Source organism: Brachypodium distachyon, chromosome 2 (assembly GCF_000005505.3).
Source record: "Brachypodium distachyon strain Bd21 chromosome 2, Brachypodium_distachyon_v3.0, whole genome shotgun sequence".
In the NCBI taxonomy this organism is placed as follows: Eukaryota; Viridiplantae; Streptophyta; class Magnoliopsida; order Poales; family Poaceae; genus Brachypodium; species Brachypodium distachyon.
In genome coordinates, this window is record NC_016132.3 from 7,761,033 (window position 1) to 7,780,421 (window position 19,389).

Consider the following 19,389-nt stretch of genomic DNA (forward strand, 5'->3'; position numbering starts at 1 on the left):
CTCGCTCTCACACCAAGAGGAGAGAGTTCCCGCGAGAGAAAAAAAAAGACTATACCAGGACAGCCGTGACGTGTAGTGATAGGGTCGGAGACAATGATGTGACGTTATTGCAGTTGCCCATCCGGAACCAAAACTGGCGTACAAAAGCGGCCGGCCAATCACAAGTCGCCACGGCACCACGCCACGAGCGCACGGTCAGCATCCGAAGGTAAACCACACGGGCCCCAGAAACATCCACCCCCGCCCACAGATATCCAACCCCTAACACCGACTGTGGGGCTCCACGCAACGTGTGGACCCACGGGTCAGTCGCCTCGTCTGTCAACAAAAAGGTAGCCCCGTCTTTGCAGGGGGTAAACCCGCTCGAGATCTATCCCAATCCCCGACCTCACATCCCCTCGACCCGGCTTCGTTTAAACCCAAACCCTAATCTCGACAGCCTAAACCCTAGCTCGGGCGGCGGCGGCGGCGGCGGTCATGGACGGCGGCGGAGGCGTCGGAGGAGGCATGGCGGGCCCCGTGGGCGGTGGCATGGTGGGCCCTGTCGGCGTCGGCGTTGGCGGGGGCGGGGGCGGCGGGAGCGACGTGGAGCTCGTGAGCAAGACGTTGCAGTTCGAGCACAAGCTCTTCTACTTCGATCTGAAGGAGAACCCGCGGGGGAGGTACCTCAAGATCTCCGAGAAGACGTCCACCACGCGCTCCACCATAATCGTGCCCATCGCCGGCGTCGCCTGGTTCCTCGACCTCTTCGACTACTACATCCGCACCGACGAGCGCGACGTCTTCAGCAAGGAGCTCCGCCTCGACACCAAGGTCCGTGCTCGCCTCTTCATCAGGATTTAAGCCCCGATTTCGTCGCTGATTTCGTTCTATCCTTTCCGTTGGCTTCGTGTTTGTTGCTTTTTGCAGGTGTTCTACTTCGATATTGGGGAGAACAAGAGAGGCCGCTACCTCAAGGTGACTAACCTTTTTATGCGTTTTATTGGTGAAATTTCTGTTTTTGTTAACTTTGTTGTCGTGGAATTGCCCAATTGGTACATCAGAAATTCCATGCTTGAGAAGTTCAACTGTTTAGCTATAACAGGTAATAGGTGTGCTTTGGTTGCCCTTCTGGTCCTTTAGAGCTCACCTTTTTTTTTTCTATCATACAAAAGGCCTCAGCATTCGTTTCCGAAAAAAGCAAGCTGATTAAATAATGATATCGTAAGTCTATGAAGTTATTAGTACTACTACATGCGAAGCATAGACCTGTGCCTACTTGCCAGTGACAGAGGGTCTTTTCCGACCAGACACAAGTTAAGAGGCTGCTTCGGGCTTTGAACCCAAAGATGGGGTGACCAAAATGGGACTTTCCCCTTTGGTAGTTGTGTTTTCTCAGAGTTTGGCTTCCCTAATCGGGCAGTTTCCCTTTTCCTGTTGTCTGCCATTTATTAATGAAGCTCAGGGGGTGTTTGGACTGTGGGCTTATCTTAAAGCAGCTGTGAGCAGTCTGCTGTAGGAAAATGGCTGTGGGCTGTTTTTTCTGTGGGAAAGCTGGAAAGCTGTTTGTCAAACTGGCAGTCAAAGATGTGGCTATGAGAGCAATGTCTAGAATGCCCCTAGGTTTGTTTATACACTTATTCGACACTTAACACTTATATCGGAGATGATAAAATATAATTAATCTATGAAATGATACCTTTTGAAGGTTATTTACCGTAAGTTTTATTCCATCTTTTCTATACAAGTTGAGAATTGCATGCATATGTATATGTTTTTCGACTTGTTAGTGCTAGAGCTAATTTAGTCTAAATGACATCTGAGATTGCACCAATAGCTGGAATTAGTAACTTCAAGCACTTGCATCAATTGCAATTCCTCACCAGTCAGTAAGGTCAGGATGCAATCATCTCTGGACCTCTGCAAAATATTTGTTCTTTGAATCATCACATCATTATCCATTTGCACAGATGGAATAGACACCAATTTGCATCATAGTTTTGAATACGGCGTGGCGAGTTGCGGCGACCCACCCCCCTCACAGCTTTATAAAGTTTGTGGCGTGTGGCGTGGCAACTTCACGGAAATATATTAGCCTATAATGACTCCATATAAATCACCAATTTAATGGCACCATATAAATCACCTATTTAGTACAAGCAACGAATAGGATCGGCCATTGGATCCATCTCAGCCTCGTTGCCGTCAATTGGACCTTCCATTGTGCTGGACTGCATTAGGAAACAAGCATAGTCCCTAATCAGTATAAAAGTATTGCACAAAGTCCTATGACTAACAAAAGGCAGAACAGAGCACAGGGAGGAACAGAGTTGAGGGAGGGAGAGAGAGGAGCATAACAGAGCAGAGCAGAGAGGGATGGAGAGGAGAAGAACATAACAGAGCAGAGAGGGAGGGAGGGGAGAAGAAGACATACCAGCTGCTGGAGCCACCGGCGATGGGGGTTGGAGTCGCTGGCGCTGGAGGATGGGCAGGGAACAACTGCCGCGCGTGGACTGGTGTTCTCCCAATTTCCCCAATTTCTCTTTGATTTGATTTCACCCAGTCAGTCGATTCCTTCTCCTCTCTCTCCCTCCCAGCCTCCCTCCCCCGCGCCTGCTATTCTCCCATGGGCGACCATTTCTCCCGCCTGCTCCGCTTATTTGCTTCTGTGGCGTCGCATCCTAACTGTCACAGGGTTGAATCGTCCACAGGACTACATCGCGACGCCACAGGCAAATTCTATCGCGTGGGTCGACGCGACGGCAGCCAGGGATGCCACAACGTTGTATCGTCGTTATGGCGAAAAGATAACGACGTATTAAAAACTATGATTTGCATAGATGGGAATAAAGAAAACCTCTCTGAACCATCACATGACTATCCATTTGCACAGATGGAATGGACACCAATTTGCATAGATGGGAATAAAGAAAGCCAATTTGCATAAATTGGAAGAAGCATCCCACTTGATTTGCACATGCACATATCAGAACAAGGATGCCAACATTGCAGAAATGTACACAAGCACAGAGCCATTAACCTGATACTGGACAAGGAATTAATTAGCCACTCAAATCAGTTGGCACACCAGAGCAGCCAACATTGCTCTGAATCTGAAATTGGGTTTGGGGGAAGTGTGGGTGGTCAGCTGCTTCAGCTGGGGGGGGGGGGGGGGGTGGGGTGGGGTGGGGTGTATGTGGTTGACTGGTTGACGAAGTCCAGCTAGCGGGGGACGGCAGCTGCACGTCACCTGGCGGAGGAGAATCTGGGCTGCAGGAGGTAGTCTGGCACCGGTGGAAGAGCTGGGGAGTTGGATATGCAGGAGGTTTGACAGGCCGATATTGCAGATGGGGAGGTATCAACGCTAAGAGAATAGAGCTGGAAGCTTGCTGGTAGGGAAGACGAGGATGCGGCAGAGGAAACCCTAGCCGCTCGAGAGAGCAGTGCTGCAGAGGGGCAGCACCTGCAGGAGCCAAGAGAGCGGGCAGTGGCTTGGCCTGCTTTTATGGATTGGCATGGGGCTGGCAATAATTCACCAACTGGGCAAACTAGTAACGCCAACTCCCAAAAGCCAGAAAAGCACCTCCCGAAATGCTTGCACCAGTACACTGGTTTTGGGGATGGCTTATATGAAAGCGTGTTTATATGTTTTGTTGTTTTGGTTGGGCTTCTAGCTTATAAGCAGGGAAAGCCACCAAAAAGCCCTACCAAACACCTAGCATCCTATGCTGGCTGTTCATGGCAATATGTCGTTGTGCAGATCATCATTGAATATTCATGGTGCACTGTCTTGTATATTTCTACAGCAAGATGGTAATTTTTTTTCTACGTTTTGTGGTTATGTTGATTGGAGACACACATACACATCTGGCAATTTCTGCTGCCTTGCATTGAGCATTCTGCTTTTTGAAATGTGATCCAGGCTTCTAACATTGATTTGCCTCATCTTTTGTTTATAACCCATTTGATGAGACTATATGCTTGATACAGAATTCTAGTTTTTAGAGTGTTGAGCTTGTGTTCAGATTGGTGAGGCATTACACAATCTGAATGTTTCCAGAAAATATCAATTTTGAAATGTTTGCAAGGAAATAAATTGTTTCTCTGCTCTTTGCCCTTCTATAGAATCTTTCAGATTCCTCCCATCATATTTCTTGAAATCTATGAGTTTGATATCCAATGTTCGTGTGTTTTATTCACGATGGTCAATACCTAAACTTTCCTTATCATCCTAAACGATTCTGGGAAAGTTCCCATCTTCTGGATATTTGTGTCATTTTTTTGTGTGTGTTAAGTGCCAGAAATTGCATTCTCTTAAATGATTCCAAACATCGTATCTTCTTTCCCTTCTCATTAAGATTTATTTTGATATGGATTAACTGCCAGAAGGATTTTTTATATCATCGTAGTTATTATGGCCTCGGCAACCACATAAATTTCAGTCTAATACAACAAGTAGTACAGTACATTTCATGTCGCTGTGTAGTCAGGCATCAGAAAATGTCTTGTGGATGAGGTGAATCCTGTACATGATTTCTATCTTTACGGGCAAAGCTCCTGCCATGTATATTACTATATTTATTATAACAATTGTAACTTAGTATGAAAACAGAGAGTAGTTTTTGGTGCTATGTTTCCTTTCATCCGTCTAAATAAAGTGCATGTAGTGTATGCATTACTTATCTTGCAATTCTAGATCTTTTTTTCTTACTAGTGTGACAGGTTAGGTGTCCCATTGGTCTGTAGTTCTTTGGACTCGCCTTATGCTCCACCCGTTATTGAGTTATGAGTCAGGGGCTTGGTTATCTTTTGGTTCATATATGTTTTCATATGTACTGTAATTACATGTAAAGTGAATATGTTCTATCAATACTCGATTGTGAATACAATATGGTACTACTACCAATATACCTAAGGTGGGATTACGTTGAGAGTAATTTTCTTGAACAAGAAGGGATTGCACTTTACACAGGTGCTTTCACAATCTACGCTTCTTTTCTAGGTGCATTTAGGGTGTGTTTGGTTTAGCTCAAACTTACCTCACCAAAATTTGGCTAGCCAATATTTTGGCTAAGGTTTTGGTTGCCAAGATTTAGACAATGTTGGCTACAAAAATAAACTAGAAAATTGGCTTGCCAATATTTTGATAATCATCCATACAAGAGCCAAAAGTTTGGGCATGGCCAAAATATTGGTAGGGTTGGTTTTGGTCATCAAACAAACAGATCCTTAAAACCCACACTTCTTAGGATTTGGCAGTCATGGCCCATCCATCAAAGAGACACAAAACAAAAGTGGCTCTTTGTTTTGTGTGTCTCTTTGGTAAGAAAAGGTGAATTTGAAGAAATTTACTCTTATTTCATCAAATATGTTGCATTTCCAGTTCCTTTTATTGTGAACTCATTATGATTATGATTGCAGTTTCTACTTACATAGTGCTTTAGCAATCTGAGGTCTGAGGACCAATACCAACTAGGACCAGTTAGTGTTTTTTACATTTCTGTATTTCAAATATCACTTTACAGTTTTCTGTCATTTGTCAAGTTGCAAAGTGGATATTATGTGGATGGTAAGCAGTAACACTACCAAGATCATAGACTGTGAGAGAGACTGTTTTTGTTTGTTGCTACATTTTCATTCAATGAATTTTTTCCTGACATCTTGATTGACCTACATTACCCATATTTCTGTTTTTTCTCCTAAATCAATGTGCTGTAATTATTTGTCTTGAAATAATTAGAACATTCATCAGCTAACTCAAATTTTCTCCAGGTTTCTGAGGCATCTGTCAACAGAAACCGCAGTACAATAATTGTTCCGGCTGGTAGCTCTGGGGAAGAAGGTTGGGAAGCATTCAGGAATGTACTGTTGGAAATCAGTGATGAAGCTTCCCGCCTCTATGTTCTTCCAAATCATCCAAGTCAGGTATAACAAAATTACCAGTTTTTGGTGTATCTATGGAGCCTACTAGACTGTCATGAGTCATGACATCAATATTCTTATATTCTTCTGGGATTTTATTGGTCAGCAACACTTGGAACCGCCAGAGCGCCTTCCTGGTCTTTCTGATGATGTGGGTGCTGGATTTATAGCTGGACATGCCAGCCAATCTGCATCTGGACCAGAGGTAGATGTTGAACGCTTGGTTGATGTGCCTCCTATTGAAGAATTTAGTGGCATGGGGTTGTCCAAGGTGATACGGGCAGATCAGAAGAGGTTCTTCTTTGACCTAGGCAGCAACAATAGGGGCCATTATTTGAGGATTTCTGAGGTACTCTTTTCTTGTTCCTGCTTGTAACTCGTAGTACTCTGCCACCCATATCAGGATAATAGCTAATTGTTCCTGCTTGTAAAATGGCAGGTTGCTGGAGCTGACCGCTCGTCAATAATCTTGCCGCTTTCTGGTTTGAAGCAGTTCCATGAGATGGTGGGACACTTTGTAGATATAATGAAGGACAGGCTTGAAGGAATGACGGGTGCGAACGTACGCACCGTTGAGCCCAGTCAGAGATGATTAGCTCGATCTTGTGGCCCGAACTGCTGTTATGCCTCTCCTAGGATTTCAGTCATGTGGTGTGTGGTTGTGTAGATCGCGCAGTATTAATTCATCTGATGGGGATAATAATGTTTCATTTCTAGTTTTTTCTCAAGTCAATGGTGAGGATTGATTTGTTTGGGATCTTTCTGTTGAGGAATAATAAGCAGTATATCGTTCGTGTGGTGGTGTAAGTTAGTTGGCTGTTACTTTTTTACCGAAGTTCTTTGAGGTGGCAGGATTGCTTGTCTTGGTGTGGTACTACCTCCGTTTTATTAAGTGTCGAAGTACTAGATACTAGATGTATTTTACTATGTACTATCCGTTCCATATCAAGTGGCTTAAATTTGTTCAAATGTGGATATATCTATGACTAAAAAGCGTATAGATACATGTAATAGAAAATCATTTAATATGGGACTAAAGTAGTAGATACATTTATTTACATAAATTTGAATCACTTAATGTGGGAAATGGGAGGAGGGAGTAATTGCTGGCCTCACCAGAGTGATCCTTTTCACTCCATCGGGACGAAAGATCGTGTTATGTGTGTTTCTCAGTAGCTTCCGCTGCCCGAACAAGGACAGTTTTAATTTTCCGGTCCTTTCTGTTAAACACGTCCATATAGCGCACGGTGGAAAATATAATCGTAATGGTGTTGCCTCACTGTGGTGATCGTTAACGCGATAGACTAATGAAAGGTGTCCCATCTTTAAGCCAGCTAGCAAACGATTTTACACCACCGTTGTACTTCTCGTTTCCAAGGGTTAGTTTGTGGTTGTGCTAGGTTGAGCAAAAAGATGGTTAGCACAAAGAAAAAGGCACAATGTGGTTGAAAATTAAGTTATCATAATCCATCTCGGTGCCAAATTTATGAGATGGAAACTAGTTTTATGGTAGAATAAAATGACTATTTGTTGAAAAACATGTGTAGAGAATTTTATCACACAGATAAACTTTATGTTTTGTGTTATTGAATATACTACCTCTATTCTTAAATATAAGATGTACTAACTAACTTTGTTTTAAGTCTAACTTTTGAGAGATTAGCAAAGTTTGTAGAAAAATATATTACTAATATTTAAAATATCAGTATGAAATCCTCCTCACGATTAGAGGTCCAAGGTTTTTTTTTCTTCATAAAATACATTTAAGTGATAAGAGATCCCACCTTTAATCTTGTTTGTTCTTTTGAGATTTAATGTTTATGATCAAGAGTTTTCAAGTTTTCACATGAAAAGTCCTCGATATATATATCATGATGAACTTAGCAAAACTAATTTAGAGTTGTAGATTTTGATAGATTTCTCTATAAACTTGATCAAACTTTATCAAGTTTGACTAGAACAAAGTTATAACATCTTGTATTTAGAACATAAAGATTATTGTTTTCAATATTAATTAGTACAGCGTCCGTGCGTTGACACGTCCTCTTGATTTCTTTCATTGCCACTAGCCGCATGGCGGCACGTAGAGGAGGGTGACGGGACGGCACGACTTGGAATGGGGAATCCTGAACGGCGCCTCGCAGATGAGGGGGACGAGGCGGCGGCAGCCGGTGCGAGCGCGGGGAGTCAAACAGGGGCAGGGAGATGCGTGGCGGCTGACCGATCCTTGCACGGCTCCTCCTTGCCCTGGATCGGAGACGGCAAAATTGCATAATAGCTCATATTTTGCTAAACAAACCAGTTCCGTTCGCAATTTGGATGAATTATAACAAAAAACTGAAGGACTAAATTGTAAACTGGACCGACGGACGAGGACCAAGAAAACACTACTCCGTTTATTAATAGGTGTAGACGTAGATTCGGCCACGCTTGAATTTGAGACGTTGACATAGACGTCGATATTTTAGAAATGTTGCGGTGATTCTGTTCTCCTTCTAGAGTCAAACAAACGAAACTGATTATCGATATGCTGAGAAGAGTTTTCTTTTACTACTTGTATGTCACATCGGCTGACTGTCAGCACAACCTACACAGACTGAGGAAGAGAGATTTGACCAGCACTGCGACATGGTTTAGAGAGGAATTCTTCGGAGAGAGAGAGAGGGAGGGAGAGATCCATGGCTGAGGGGGTTCTTGCTTCGGGCATTGTGAAGGCGGTACTAGCCAAGTTCGGGTCCTCGGTTTGGGGTGAGCTCGCGCTCTTGCGGAGCTTCAGGGCCGACCTGAAGGCGATGGAGGACGAGTTCGCCACCATCCGTGGCGTTCTCGCGGACGCGGAGGCGCGCGGCGGCGGCGGCGGCGGCGACAGCGCCGTCCGTGACTGGCTGCGCAAGCTCAAGGACCTCGCCCACGAAATCGACGACTTCCTCGACGCCTGCCACACCGACCTGCGCGCCGCCCGCCGCCGCCGCCGGGGCCGGGGCAACACGGTGTGCGGCTCCACCGCCGACCGTTGCATCTTCCGCTCCGTCGTCATGGCGCACAGGCTGAGGTCCCTGAGGCGGAAGCTGGATGCGGTCGCCGCCGGGAGAGACAGGCTCCGCTTGAATCCGAATGTTTCCCCACCGGCGCATCCGGCTGCTCCTCCGAAGCGCGAGACCATCTCCAAGGTCGACGAGGCCAAGACGGTCGGGAGGGCCGCGGACAAGGAGAAGCTCATGAAGCTGGTGCTTGACGCGGCGAGCGAGGAGGACGTGTCTGTGATCCCCATCGTCGGCTTCGGCGGCCTCGGCAAGACGACGCTCGCGCAGCTGGTGTTCAACGACCGGAGGGCCAACGACGAGGTGTTCGACCGCCGGATTTGGGTCTCCATGTCCGTTGACTTCAGCCTCTGGAGGCTGATTCAGCCGATCGTGAGCGTGTCCAAGTTGAAGCGTGATCTAACTAGCAAGGAGGCCATTGCCGATTTCTTGTCGGAGACGTTCACAGGGAAGAAGTACCTGCTGGTTCTTGACGACATGCTTGACGATGTATGTAGCCAGAACCAGGAGGAGTGGGAGAAGCTGAAGCTGCTCCTCAAGGATGGCAAGAGGGGAAGCAAGATCATCGTGACGACACGGAGCCGTAAAGTCAGCACGATGGTGCGCACTGTGCCACCGTTCGTGCTCAAGGGTCTCTCGGATGATGATTGTTGGGAGCTGTTCAAGGGAAAGGCTTTTGAGGACGGGGAAGACAATTTGCATCCCAAATTGGTCAAGGCAGGAAAGGAGATTATCCGGAAATGTGGTGGTGTGCCGTTGGCAGCGAAGGCTCTTGGGAGCATGTTGCGGTTTAAGAGGAATGAGGAATCATGGACTGCTGTTAAGGACAGTGAAATATGGCAGCTGGATAAGGAAGAGACAATCTTGCCATCTCTCAAGCTTACCTATGACCAAATGCCACCTGGTCTAAAGCAGTGCTTTGCGCATTGTGCAGTATTTCCTAGAAACCATGAGTTTTACAGGGATAAGCTTATTCAGCAGTGGATTGCTCTTGGCTTGATTGAACCTGCAAAATATGGCTGTCAGTCAGTTTCTGATAAAGCGAATGACTATTTTGAGCACTTATTGTGGATGTCTTTCCTTCAAGAAGTAGAGGAGCATGATTTATCGAAGAAAGAATTAGAAGAAGATGGCAATGTTAAGTACAAGATTCATGACTTGGTGCATGACCTTGCTCAATCTGTAGCAGGGGATGAAGTCCAGATGATCAATTCTAAGAATGTCAATGGGCACACTGAAGCATGCCACTATGCATCATTGGCTGATGACATGGAGGTTCCTAAAGTTCTCTGGAGCATGCTTCACAGGGTCCGTGCATTACATTCCTGGGGTTATGCTCTCGATATTCAGTTGTTTCTTCACTTCAGGTGCTTGCGAGTACTAGATTTGCGAGGCAGCCAAATTATGGAGCTTCCCCAGTCAGTTGGTAGATTAAAACACTTGAGGTACTTGGATGTCTCTTCATCCCCTATCAGAACTCTGCCCAACTGCATTAGCAGACTCCACAATCTGCAAACAATTCATTTATCCAATTGTACCAACCTTTATATGCTTCCCATGTCAATATGCAGCCTTGAGAATCTAGAAACCTTGAATATTTCATCTTGCCACTTTCATACCTTACCAGATTCCATAGGGCATCTTCAAAACCTGCAAAATCTGAATATGTCATTTTGCCATTTCCTTTGTTCATTACCCAGCTCCATTGGCAAACTCCAAAGTTTGCAAGCCTTGAATTTTAAAGGATGTGCCAACCTTGAGACTCTGCCTGACACTGTATGCAGACTGCAAAATTTGCAGGTCTTGAACCTTTCACAATGTGGAATTCTCCAAGCATTGCCCGAAAATATCGGGAATCTCTCAAATTTGTTGCACCTGAATTTATCGCAGTGCAGTGTGTTGGGTTCGTTGCATAGGAAACAAAAATTTTCCTACGAGAAGTGCGGAAGAAACCCAAGAATATATATACTAGATGTATGTAACGAGAGGGATCATGAACACCATATCCTCGTAGACCGCTAAGCGTTACGATCACGAGATCGTTGTTGGTGTAGTGGAACTTTCAATGAGATCAATCTCAGTGCCGAACGGACAGCACCTCCTTGGTATCCACACGTTCAGCTTCACGTTGTCTCCTCCTTCCTCGATCCAGCAAGCGAGAGGGAGAGGTAGACGAGATCCCGGCAGCACGACGGCGTGGTGACTATGGTGAATATTTTCACGGGCAAGGCTACGCCGTGCGCGTGAGAAGAGGAGGAGAGGAGGGCTCAGGGGAGAGAGATCCAACTGAAAGCTTGGGGTGTCTCTCTCCCTTGCCCCCCCTTCTATTTATATAGGGGTAGAGGAGGCGTGGCCGGCCAGGACTCTCATGCGGCCAGGACTCTCCTCCTGGCCGCATGGGCCCTGTGGGCTAGCCCCTCGGCCCATTAAGGCCAGGGTGCTCCCTCACAGGCCCATTTAGCCCAGGGATAGGTGGGCCTCAAGGTGGAACCCTCCGGATCCCTCCGGAACCTTCTAGAAGCTTCCCGGTCAAAACCGGGAAATATTCCAAACTTTCCAAAACCCTGAAAACAACTTTCTATATATAAATCTTTATCTCCGGAACATTCCGGAGCTCCTCGTTGCGTCTAGGATCCCATCCAAGACTCCGAATCATAATTCGATATCATCATCATTTATCTCATCTAACCCAACCAACATGAAACGTTAAGTGTGTGACCCTATGGGTTCGAGAACATGTGGACATGATCAAATATCAATAACCAATAGCGGGACCTGGATGTCCATAATAGTTCCCACATATTCCACGAAGATCTCATCGGTTGAACCACTATGTCGAGGATTCAATTAATCCAGTATCCAATTCTCTTTGTCTCGCGATATATTACTTGCCCGAGATTTGATCGTCGGTATCGCCATACCTAGTTTAATCTCGTTACCGGCAAGTTCTCTTTACTCGTTCCGTAATACAATACCCCCGCAACTAAACACATTAGTCGCATGCTTGCAAGCTCATTAGGATGTTATATTACCGAGAGGGCTCAGAGATATCTCTCCGTCACAAGGAGTGACAAATCCCAGTCTTGATCCATACAACCCAACAAGCATCTTCTGGGATACCTGAAAAACACCTTTATGATCACCCAGTTACGAGATGACGGTTGATGCCCACAAAGTATTCTTTCGGTACTAGGGAGTGGCATGATCTCATGGTCTAAAGAAATAATACTTGACATAATAAAACATAAGCAACTTAAACTTAAGTGACATGATCAAAAGCTATGTTTAGGTTTGGGTCTGTCCATCACATCATTCTCCTAATGATATGACCTCGTTATTAGATGACAACACATGTCTATGGTTAGGAAACCTTAACCATCTTTAATCAACGAGCTAATCTAGTAGAGGCGTATTAGGGACACGGTATTTGTTTATTTATCCACACATGTATTTGAGTTTCCAATCAATACAATTATAGCATGGGCAATAAACATTTATCAAGAACAATGAAATATGATAATAACAAATTTATTATTGCCTCTAGGGCATATTTCCAAGACAGTGATCTTGAGGCAATTCCGAACTCAGTAGGCTGCATTACAAGGCTGCATACCCTGGATATGTCTCACTGTAGTAGTTTATCAGAATTACCTGGATCTATTGGTGGCCTGCTAGAGCTCCAAACTCTCATTTTATCACATCATTCACACAGTTTGGCACTGCCCATAACAACAAGTCACCTACCAAACTTGCAGACTTTGGATCTCTCATGGAATATCGGTCTGGAGGAATTGCCTGCATCAGTTGGGAATCTGTATAACTTGAAGGAACTTATTTTGTTCCAGTGTTGGAATCTTCGTGAGCTACCTGAGTCTATAACCAACCTCACGATGTTGGAGAATTTGAGCCTTGTTGGTTGTGAAGAGCTAGCCAAGCTGCCGGAGGGCATGGCAGGCACCAATCTGAAGCACCTAAAAAATGACCAATGCCGATCTTTGGAGAGACTACCTGGTGGATTTGGGAAATGGACTAAACTTGAAACATTATCCTTACTCATTATAGGTGCAGGATACAGCAGTATCGCAGAGCTAAAAGACCTAAATCTTCTAACTGGCTTTCTTAGAATTGAATGCTGCTCACACAAGAACGATTTGACAACCGATGCCAAGAGAGCAAACTTGAGGAACAAGAGTAAACTGGGAAACTTGGCGTTGGCATGGACCAGTTTGTGTTCTTTTGATGATCTAAAGAATGTCGAAACATTTATTGAAGTTCTCTTGCCTCCTGAAAACCTTGAAGTCCTTGAAATAGATGGCTACATGGGCACTAAATTTCCCAGCTGGATGATGAAGAGCATGGAGTCATGGCTTCCAAATATTACCTCCCTAAGTTTAGGCAACATCCCTAACTGTAAATGCCTTCCACCTCTTGGTCATATTCCATATCTCCAATCTCTTGAGCTCCGCTGCATCAGTGGTGTCAGTAGCATGGGATCTGAAATACTTGAGAAAGGACAGAAAAACACATTATACCAGTCACTGAAGGAACTCCATTTCGAAGACATGCCTGATTTGGAGATCTGGCCAACTTCATTGGCAATGGATAGTGAAGACAGTCAACAAGAAGTATTCATGTTTCCAGTTCTTAAAACTGTCACTGCAAGTGGATGTACAAAGATGAGACCAAAACCATGCCTCCCAGATGCTATAGCAGATTTGTCACTATCCAACAGCAGTGAGATTTTATCAGTTGGGGGGATGCTCGGTCCATCATCCTCAAAATCTGCATCACTTCTCAGGAGACTGTGGATTAGACAATGCTATGCATCATCGAATGATTGGAACATATTACAGCACAGGCCAAAACTTGAGGATCTGACCATTGAATACTGTGAGAGGTTACATGTTTTGCCAGAGGCCATTAGGCACCTTAGCATGCTGAGGAAGCTGAAGATTAACAATTGCACTGATCTGGAGGTCCTTCCAGAATGGCTAGGCGAGCTCGTAGCAATTGAATATCTTGAGATAAGCTGCTGCCAAAAGTTGGTCTCGTTGCCAGAAGGTTTGCAATGCTTGGTTGCACTGGAGGAATTTATTGTCAGTGGTTGTAGCTCTGTACTCATTGAAAATTGCAGAAAAGATAAAGGCAAGGATTGGTTCAAGATCTGTCATATCCCAAGTATCCTCATCTCGTGACAGGTAGTAATGCATCTATTTTTGTCGACGATATTCTGCTAGTTAACTGACCAGAGCAAAGCTAGTTATTATTTACAACTGTTTTTTTTTTTCGTTTGACCTGGAGAGCAACAAAGTCGGTCATTCTCCAAAGATTCAAGCGCAACACATATGCATGTGTTATAATATACCAGAATGGAAGTATTATTGGGTTCCTATCTAAAAGTCAAACTGACGCGTTGTATTGGTATCCATGTTAGCCAGCTAGTCACTGTATATTCGAAGGAGTGCAGCTCGAAGTCCAGGTCCTGCTCTGGCACACACTGGTCAGGAGTATACCATGTGCACAAATAAGTTATGTTACTCATGTAGCCAACGACATAGGTGAACACCAGAAGTTTAGTTTAATAGCAGCACATATAACAGAAACTCAGTACTTTATAACCCATACATAAGTACGGAGTACTCCCTCCGATCCTAAATTCTTGTCTCAAGTTTGCCCAAATATGGATGTATCTATTCTTAAAAAACGTCTAAATACATGTAATATTTCGACAACAATTTAGGATCGGAGGGAGTATATAACTCTGTGGAACTGCAATCTTTACAGTTGGATCTTTTCATATTTTTTTGTCATTCCGAGTAGCTTCAAAAATTGACAGTAGTCCTAATAGGTTGAACATGTTTATGGTCCGCTCAGTTGAGCTTTACGTGCCGCATATGAGCGTAGTGACATCACCACCTATCTGCGGTTCCTTGTTTTCTCTGCCGATGCATAGCCTTCTCGCCATGCAATTGTTTTTCTGACCACCTAAAACGAAACATAGTTGATTGCATTGCTCAGCATATGTGGAGTTTCTTATCAGAAATATCCTCCATATCTATGGGTGGTTGGCGCTTACAGAATGAAATGTGGTTTTCCAGGGTGCTCACTGGAAAGGAGTGGGGGTCTATACAGAGCAAGATGCTGAATGGTGTGAGACAATGGAGGATTTTGCGCAAGGACAGATGGATCAATGTGTCGGCGTGCCGCGCTATTGGATCTGAAGCAGGAGGAATTGCGCACTAATCCAGGGTCGCCAGGAGGAGTTGATTATCGACAACTTGACAGCATTGGGGTATTTTGAATAGCTGACGCCGCGGCATGCCGGTGGCTCAGTCATGGAAGGCATATTCAGGGCTTGTTTGGATCGAGTGGCAGCCGGATATCATTCGCAGCGCCTGACCAGGCTACCAGAGTTGGTGGCCTGAGCCCGGTTTCTTCTCGTGCCATCATCTCCCCCTGTTCCTTTTCCTGAGGCAAACCAAACCGGCAATTTTGGGTTTGCATAGGCAGGCAAGAATCACCAAGTTTGAAACCCTATCCAGGCCTCTAGCCAAACATGTCTAGAGTGTGATGCTTTGCTTTCGCTGGATTCAAGTATTTAGGTGTTGAATTCTGGCCCAAAAAGCTGTATATTAGTAACACTCAAGTTGTGTCTGGCACTTTTACTTGACTTTTAACGAACCAACTTCTTTTTGTTCTCATGGTTATTCATCCACACAAGATTATAAAATAAGCTTAGTGGTCACCGTTCTGTAACCCTTTTTTTTCTGAACTAAAACAAAACAAAGAAAACTGGAGCGGATGCCAATTTCTCTGGAAGAAATCCATTTAAATATTTGGAGATCTCATACAAACTCTACTAGTTTAAAGAATCAGGATGGTAGCAAAATATGGGCTCATGGTCTTCCAAATGAAGATTTCAGCAAAGAATCTTAGTGTTTAACAACTGTTACCTCCGTAATTCCGTTCCGTTTTGCAAAGCTATCGTAACTCTCCAGAACGTCAATTTGAACATAGGGAGTACATTTTTGGGGCTACAGCTAAGAAATTGGAAAATGGGGCGAGACAGTGCTGAAGCTACAACTTGTTATTTGGGGTTCTACTAGGGGAAGAACTGAGAAGAGCAACCACAGGCGAAATAGACAAGAAATTTTTAATGAGAAATACTCCTTCCGTCCCAAAACAAGTGACGTAGCTTTGTATAAGAATATATAAATTCAAGTCACTTATTTTGGGACGGAGAGAGTACAATATAAATGAAAGAGCAGAGTTTAAAGGTACAAATATACTTACATTTACCATAGATGGTTAATAAATTTTTTTAAATGGTTTTCACGAGGAGCATCTGCCGTATAGGAACTTTTTTATAAATACTTCAGTGTTATATTTTTTTGTCTAGTTGAATTTCCAAAAAAGCTTCCTCCCTGCATTTCCAGATTTTTTTTAGGGGGCATTTCCAGAATTTTGAAGATAAACTTTTTTTTGACCAAATTTTGAAGATAAACTCTGTTGAAGTCTGAATTGAGGATCGGAGAAACAAAAGGTCTGAAATGAGTAGTGGGCCGGCCCACCATGCCAACGCCCTCCCTTGCTGCTTCATTCTGCAAGGCCGCTCTGTCGCTGTTCAATGTTCATCCCTTTCCGCTCGAACAAAGAGACGGGACACGGGAGTCGGGCCGGGGGGTGACTATGGGAGCGAGACTAGGGTTTTAAGTTTTTGCACTTTCTGTCGGAAATTGAAGACCCTTGGTTTGATCGAGCGGAGGCGCCCCGTTTCTATCCCGTTCTTCTCTCCCGGTCGCGCTGAAGGTACCACCGTCTCTTGATTCCGTCTCAAGATGAGGAAAACGCAACCCTAGCCTCTCTTGGTTGGTTCCTTAATTTGAGGTATATATGGCTTTGGTTGATTTTGCCCATCCCATACGTACGTATTCCACAAATGTTTCTTGTTATGATTATTTTGTGCATCCTTGATTGAGACGAGGCTGGAGGGAACCCCAGCAGTAGCTATCTCTCTTGGCGAAGTCGATTCTTTTACTATATTCGCTGCCTTAGGACAGTCATAATTACGGCCACCGTTCACTGATGCCAACTCAAAACGAGGTCTCAGATCAGCGTGATCTTGGTAAATCTACCATTTCTTGCCCATGGGTCGGTTCTTTGCTGTTTCGTCTGTGCTCGTTGCGTTCTAGTGGCCAATAATGTGCTTTATGTTAATTTAAACAGAAACAGAAACAGAAACTTCATGAATATCTTCATAGGTTCATATGATTCATTGCTTTGGGTGGAATCATATGCTTCCGTTTGATTTTCTATTAATTTCAGTCCAGTGCCCCTGGATTTGTTCTGAACTTTGACTTTTCTCAATTGTCGATTCCTTCTGAACCTTGACTTTACCCAAATGTTGCAGCTGCATTACTCGATGGAGGATCTTCCTGAGGCACTGCTGGCAGAGATCGTAAAGAGGATTACCAGCACAAGTGATCGGAACTCCCTTTCTCTTGTGTCGAAGTTGATCTACAGGATCGAGGCGGATCAAAGGGGTGCTATCCGTGTCGGCTACGGCCTTTGCCCTGCTACAGAAGCCTTGTCGTCACTGTGCTCCCGGTTCCCAAATCTATGGAAAGTGGAAATTGATTACTCTGGTCGGATACCTGGCCATGGGAATCAGTTGGACAACCGAGGCCTCCTTTTGTTTTCATCCTGCTGCCCCTCACTTGCTGATCTCACCTTAAGCTCCTGCTCATACATCAATGACTCTGGACTTGGTTATCTAGCCCATTGCAAGAAATTGATGACCCTTAGGCTGCACTCCGCACCAGGTATAACTTCAAGTGGGCTTCTCTCAGTGGCTGTTGGTTGCAAGAGTCTATCTGCTCTCCACCTCATTGAATGCAACAGAGTAGGCAGCATAGAGTGGCTCGAGTACTTTGGTTGGGGCGGATCGTTGGAAGAACTTGTAGTTAAGAGGTGCAAGGGAATCAGACAGTATGACTTCCTGAAGTTTGGTTCAGGATGGATGAAGCTCCAGAAGTTTGAGTTTGAGATGAAGGGAGGATTTTGGCCTTCTTCTCGTGCCATGGTTGAGGGTTACGATCCCTCATATGACACTCACACCATGGCTAGACATGATTTATGCTGTGAGAAATTGAAGGATTTGAGGTTGGTGCAAGTTGAAACTTGGCCAGAAACTGGACTCCGCTTTGTCCTGGGGAAGTGCAAATCATTGGAGAAGATTTGTCTGGAGTATGTTCATGGTCTAAATGACAATGACATGATTGCTTTATCCCGGAGCTGCAACAACCTTAAAAGCATTTCACTTTGGCTCAGGCCTTGCTTCCACTACAATCATGCTTACACGACGTCATTTACTGATGACAGTCTTAAGGCTCTAGCTCTCAACTGTCCAATGCTTCAGATTGTTGAATTCACATTTACATGTTGTTCTCCTGATTATCCAATAGAAATAGGATTCACACAGAAGGGTCTTTTGGTGCTCATTCAGTCTTGCCCAATTCGTGTTCTTCTGCTAAATGGTGCCCACTTCTTCGATGACCAGGGGATGAAGGGCCTCTCATCTGCACAATTCCTGGAGACACTTGAGCTTGCAGATTGCGAGGCTGTAACTGATGCTGGGATGCGCTTCATCACGCATATGCCGCGCTTGAGTAATCTCACACTCCGGTGTTGTCATCATGTGACTGATATTGGAGTTGCTGAACTGGTCCAAGCTCATAAGTTAGAGTCTCTGATCATTGAATATTGTCCGAGAGTCTCTCTGCAAACTGTGCAGGGGGCTGCCAGGTTAGTTCACTACTCCACTGAAGTGCCAGACGCCGTCGCTCTTAAAAGAATGATCTTGTAAGACTGTTGATGAAGTGGCCTCCAAACTAAGCAGCTTAAAACCTGTTTCTGAAGTCATTAAGCTTTGCATCGTCAGATAAGGATGCATTACCGGACCCAGATTCATCTGTTGTTAAACCGTTGTCCTAGCCATCTCACTTCTCTGAACTTTCTTTTACCTTCTACATGTACTGCGATGGTTTGCCATTGCCCATTGAGAGTCTTATGGTGGACTTTTATGAATGCAATCTATTGTAGCAGACACCACTTATGTACTGTAGCTACTTCCGTAATTGTTGTTGCTTAATTCCCACTCTCTTTACCCTTTCGAAAAAAAACACAGGTCAGCCCCAGGATTCCCTGTTTCTGTTCTAGATCTTGTGAACGGGTAATGAATATTGCTCTGGAGACAGAGCTCTGATCCACGGCTCCATCTTCAGACTGAATAGCTTCTCTATGTTTGGTTAACCTATAGTGAGGGCATGTCTATATGTTTACCGATTGATGCTGCTATATATGTTGCCTTTCTTTATATTTTTAACTTTTCATCAGCTCAATATTCTTGGTTCTTAAATCCCTCCCTAGTGCTGCTGTGCAGTGGTCT

At 44.6% G+C, this 19,389-nt stretch overlaps 3 protein-coding genes across 4 annotated transcripts; all 3 read left to right on the plus strand.

Annotated features, from left to right (window-relative positions):
• The first annotated feature begins 360 nt into the window (after nt 1–360).
• On the plus strand, nt 361–6,766 carry LOC100825709 (transcription factor Pur-alpha 1). Its single transcript, XM_010232428.3, has 5 exons — nt 361–813; nt 910–957; nt 5,752–5,904; nt 6,008–6,250; nt 6,341–6,766. The coding sequence occupies exons 1-5, from the start codon at nt 478–480 to the stop codon at nt 6,491–6,493; spliced, it is 933 nt and encodes a 310-aa protein (XP_010230730.1). The 5' UTR covers nt 361–477; the 3' UTR covers nt 6,494–6,766.
• A 1,600-nt stretch (nt 6,767–8,366) lies between these two features.
• LOC100827876 (putative disease resistance protein RGA3) lies at nt 8,367–15,597 on the plus strand. Its single transcript, XM_010232429.3, has 3 exons — nt 8,367–10,833; nt 12,501–14,140; nt 15,041–15,597. Exons 1-2 carry the CDS (start codon nt 8,580–8,582, stop codon nt 14,135–14,137), a joined length of 3,891 nt encoding a protein of 1,296 aa, XP_010230731.1. The 5' UTR covers nt 8,367–8,579; the 3' UTR covers nt 14,138–14,140; nt 15,041–15,597.
• A 956-nt stretch (nt 15,598–16,553) lies between these two features.
• LOC100829693 (F-box/LRR-repeat protein 14) lies at nt 16,554–19,141 on the plus strand. 2 transcript variants are annotated; one of them, XM_003566559.3, is made up of 2 exons: nt 16,554–16,829; nt 17,353–19,141. In XM_003566559.3, exon 2 carries the CDS (start codon nt 17,365–17,367, stop codon nt 18,805–18,807), a length of 1,443 nt encoding a protein of 480 aa, XP_003566607.1. In that variant the 5' UTR covers nt 16,554–16,829; nt 17,353–17,364; the 3' UTR covers nt 18,808–19,141. The 2 variants fall into 2 exon arrangements, with proteins under 2 accessions (XP_003566607.1, XP_010230732.1); XM_010232430.2 differs by having other exon boundaries at nt 16,554–16,751.
• Nucleotides 19,142–19,389: the final 248 nt, after the last annotated feature.

Coding starts and splice junctions, on each gene's coding strand:
- LOC100827876 (XM_010232429.3), top strand. CDS start 8,580: ATGGCTGAGGGGGTTCTTGCTTCGGGCATTGTGAAGGCGGTACTAGCC. Junction 10,834..12,500: donor GCACCTGAATTTATCGCAGT/GCAGTGTGTTGG, acceptor CATATTTCCAAG/ACAGTGATCTTGAGGCAATT.
- LOC100825709 (XM_010232428.3), top strand. CDS start 478: ATGGACGGCGGCGGAGGCGTCGGAGGAGGCATGGCGGGCCCCGTGGGC. Junction 5,905..6,007: donor TTCCAAATCATCCAAGTCAG/GTATAACAAAAT, acceptor TTTATTGGTCAG/CAACACTTGGAACCGCCAGA. Junction 6,251..6,340: donor ATTATTTGAGGATTTCTGAG/GTACTCTTTTCT, acceptor GTAAAATGGCAG/GTTGCTGGAGCTGACCGCTC.
- LOC100829693 (XM_003566559.3), top strand. CDS start 17,365: ATGGAGGATCTTCCTGAGGCACTGCTGGCAGAGATCGTAAAGAGGATT.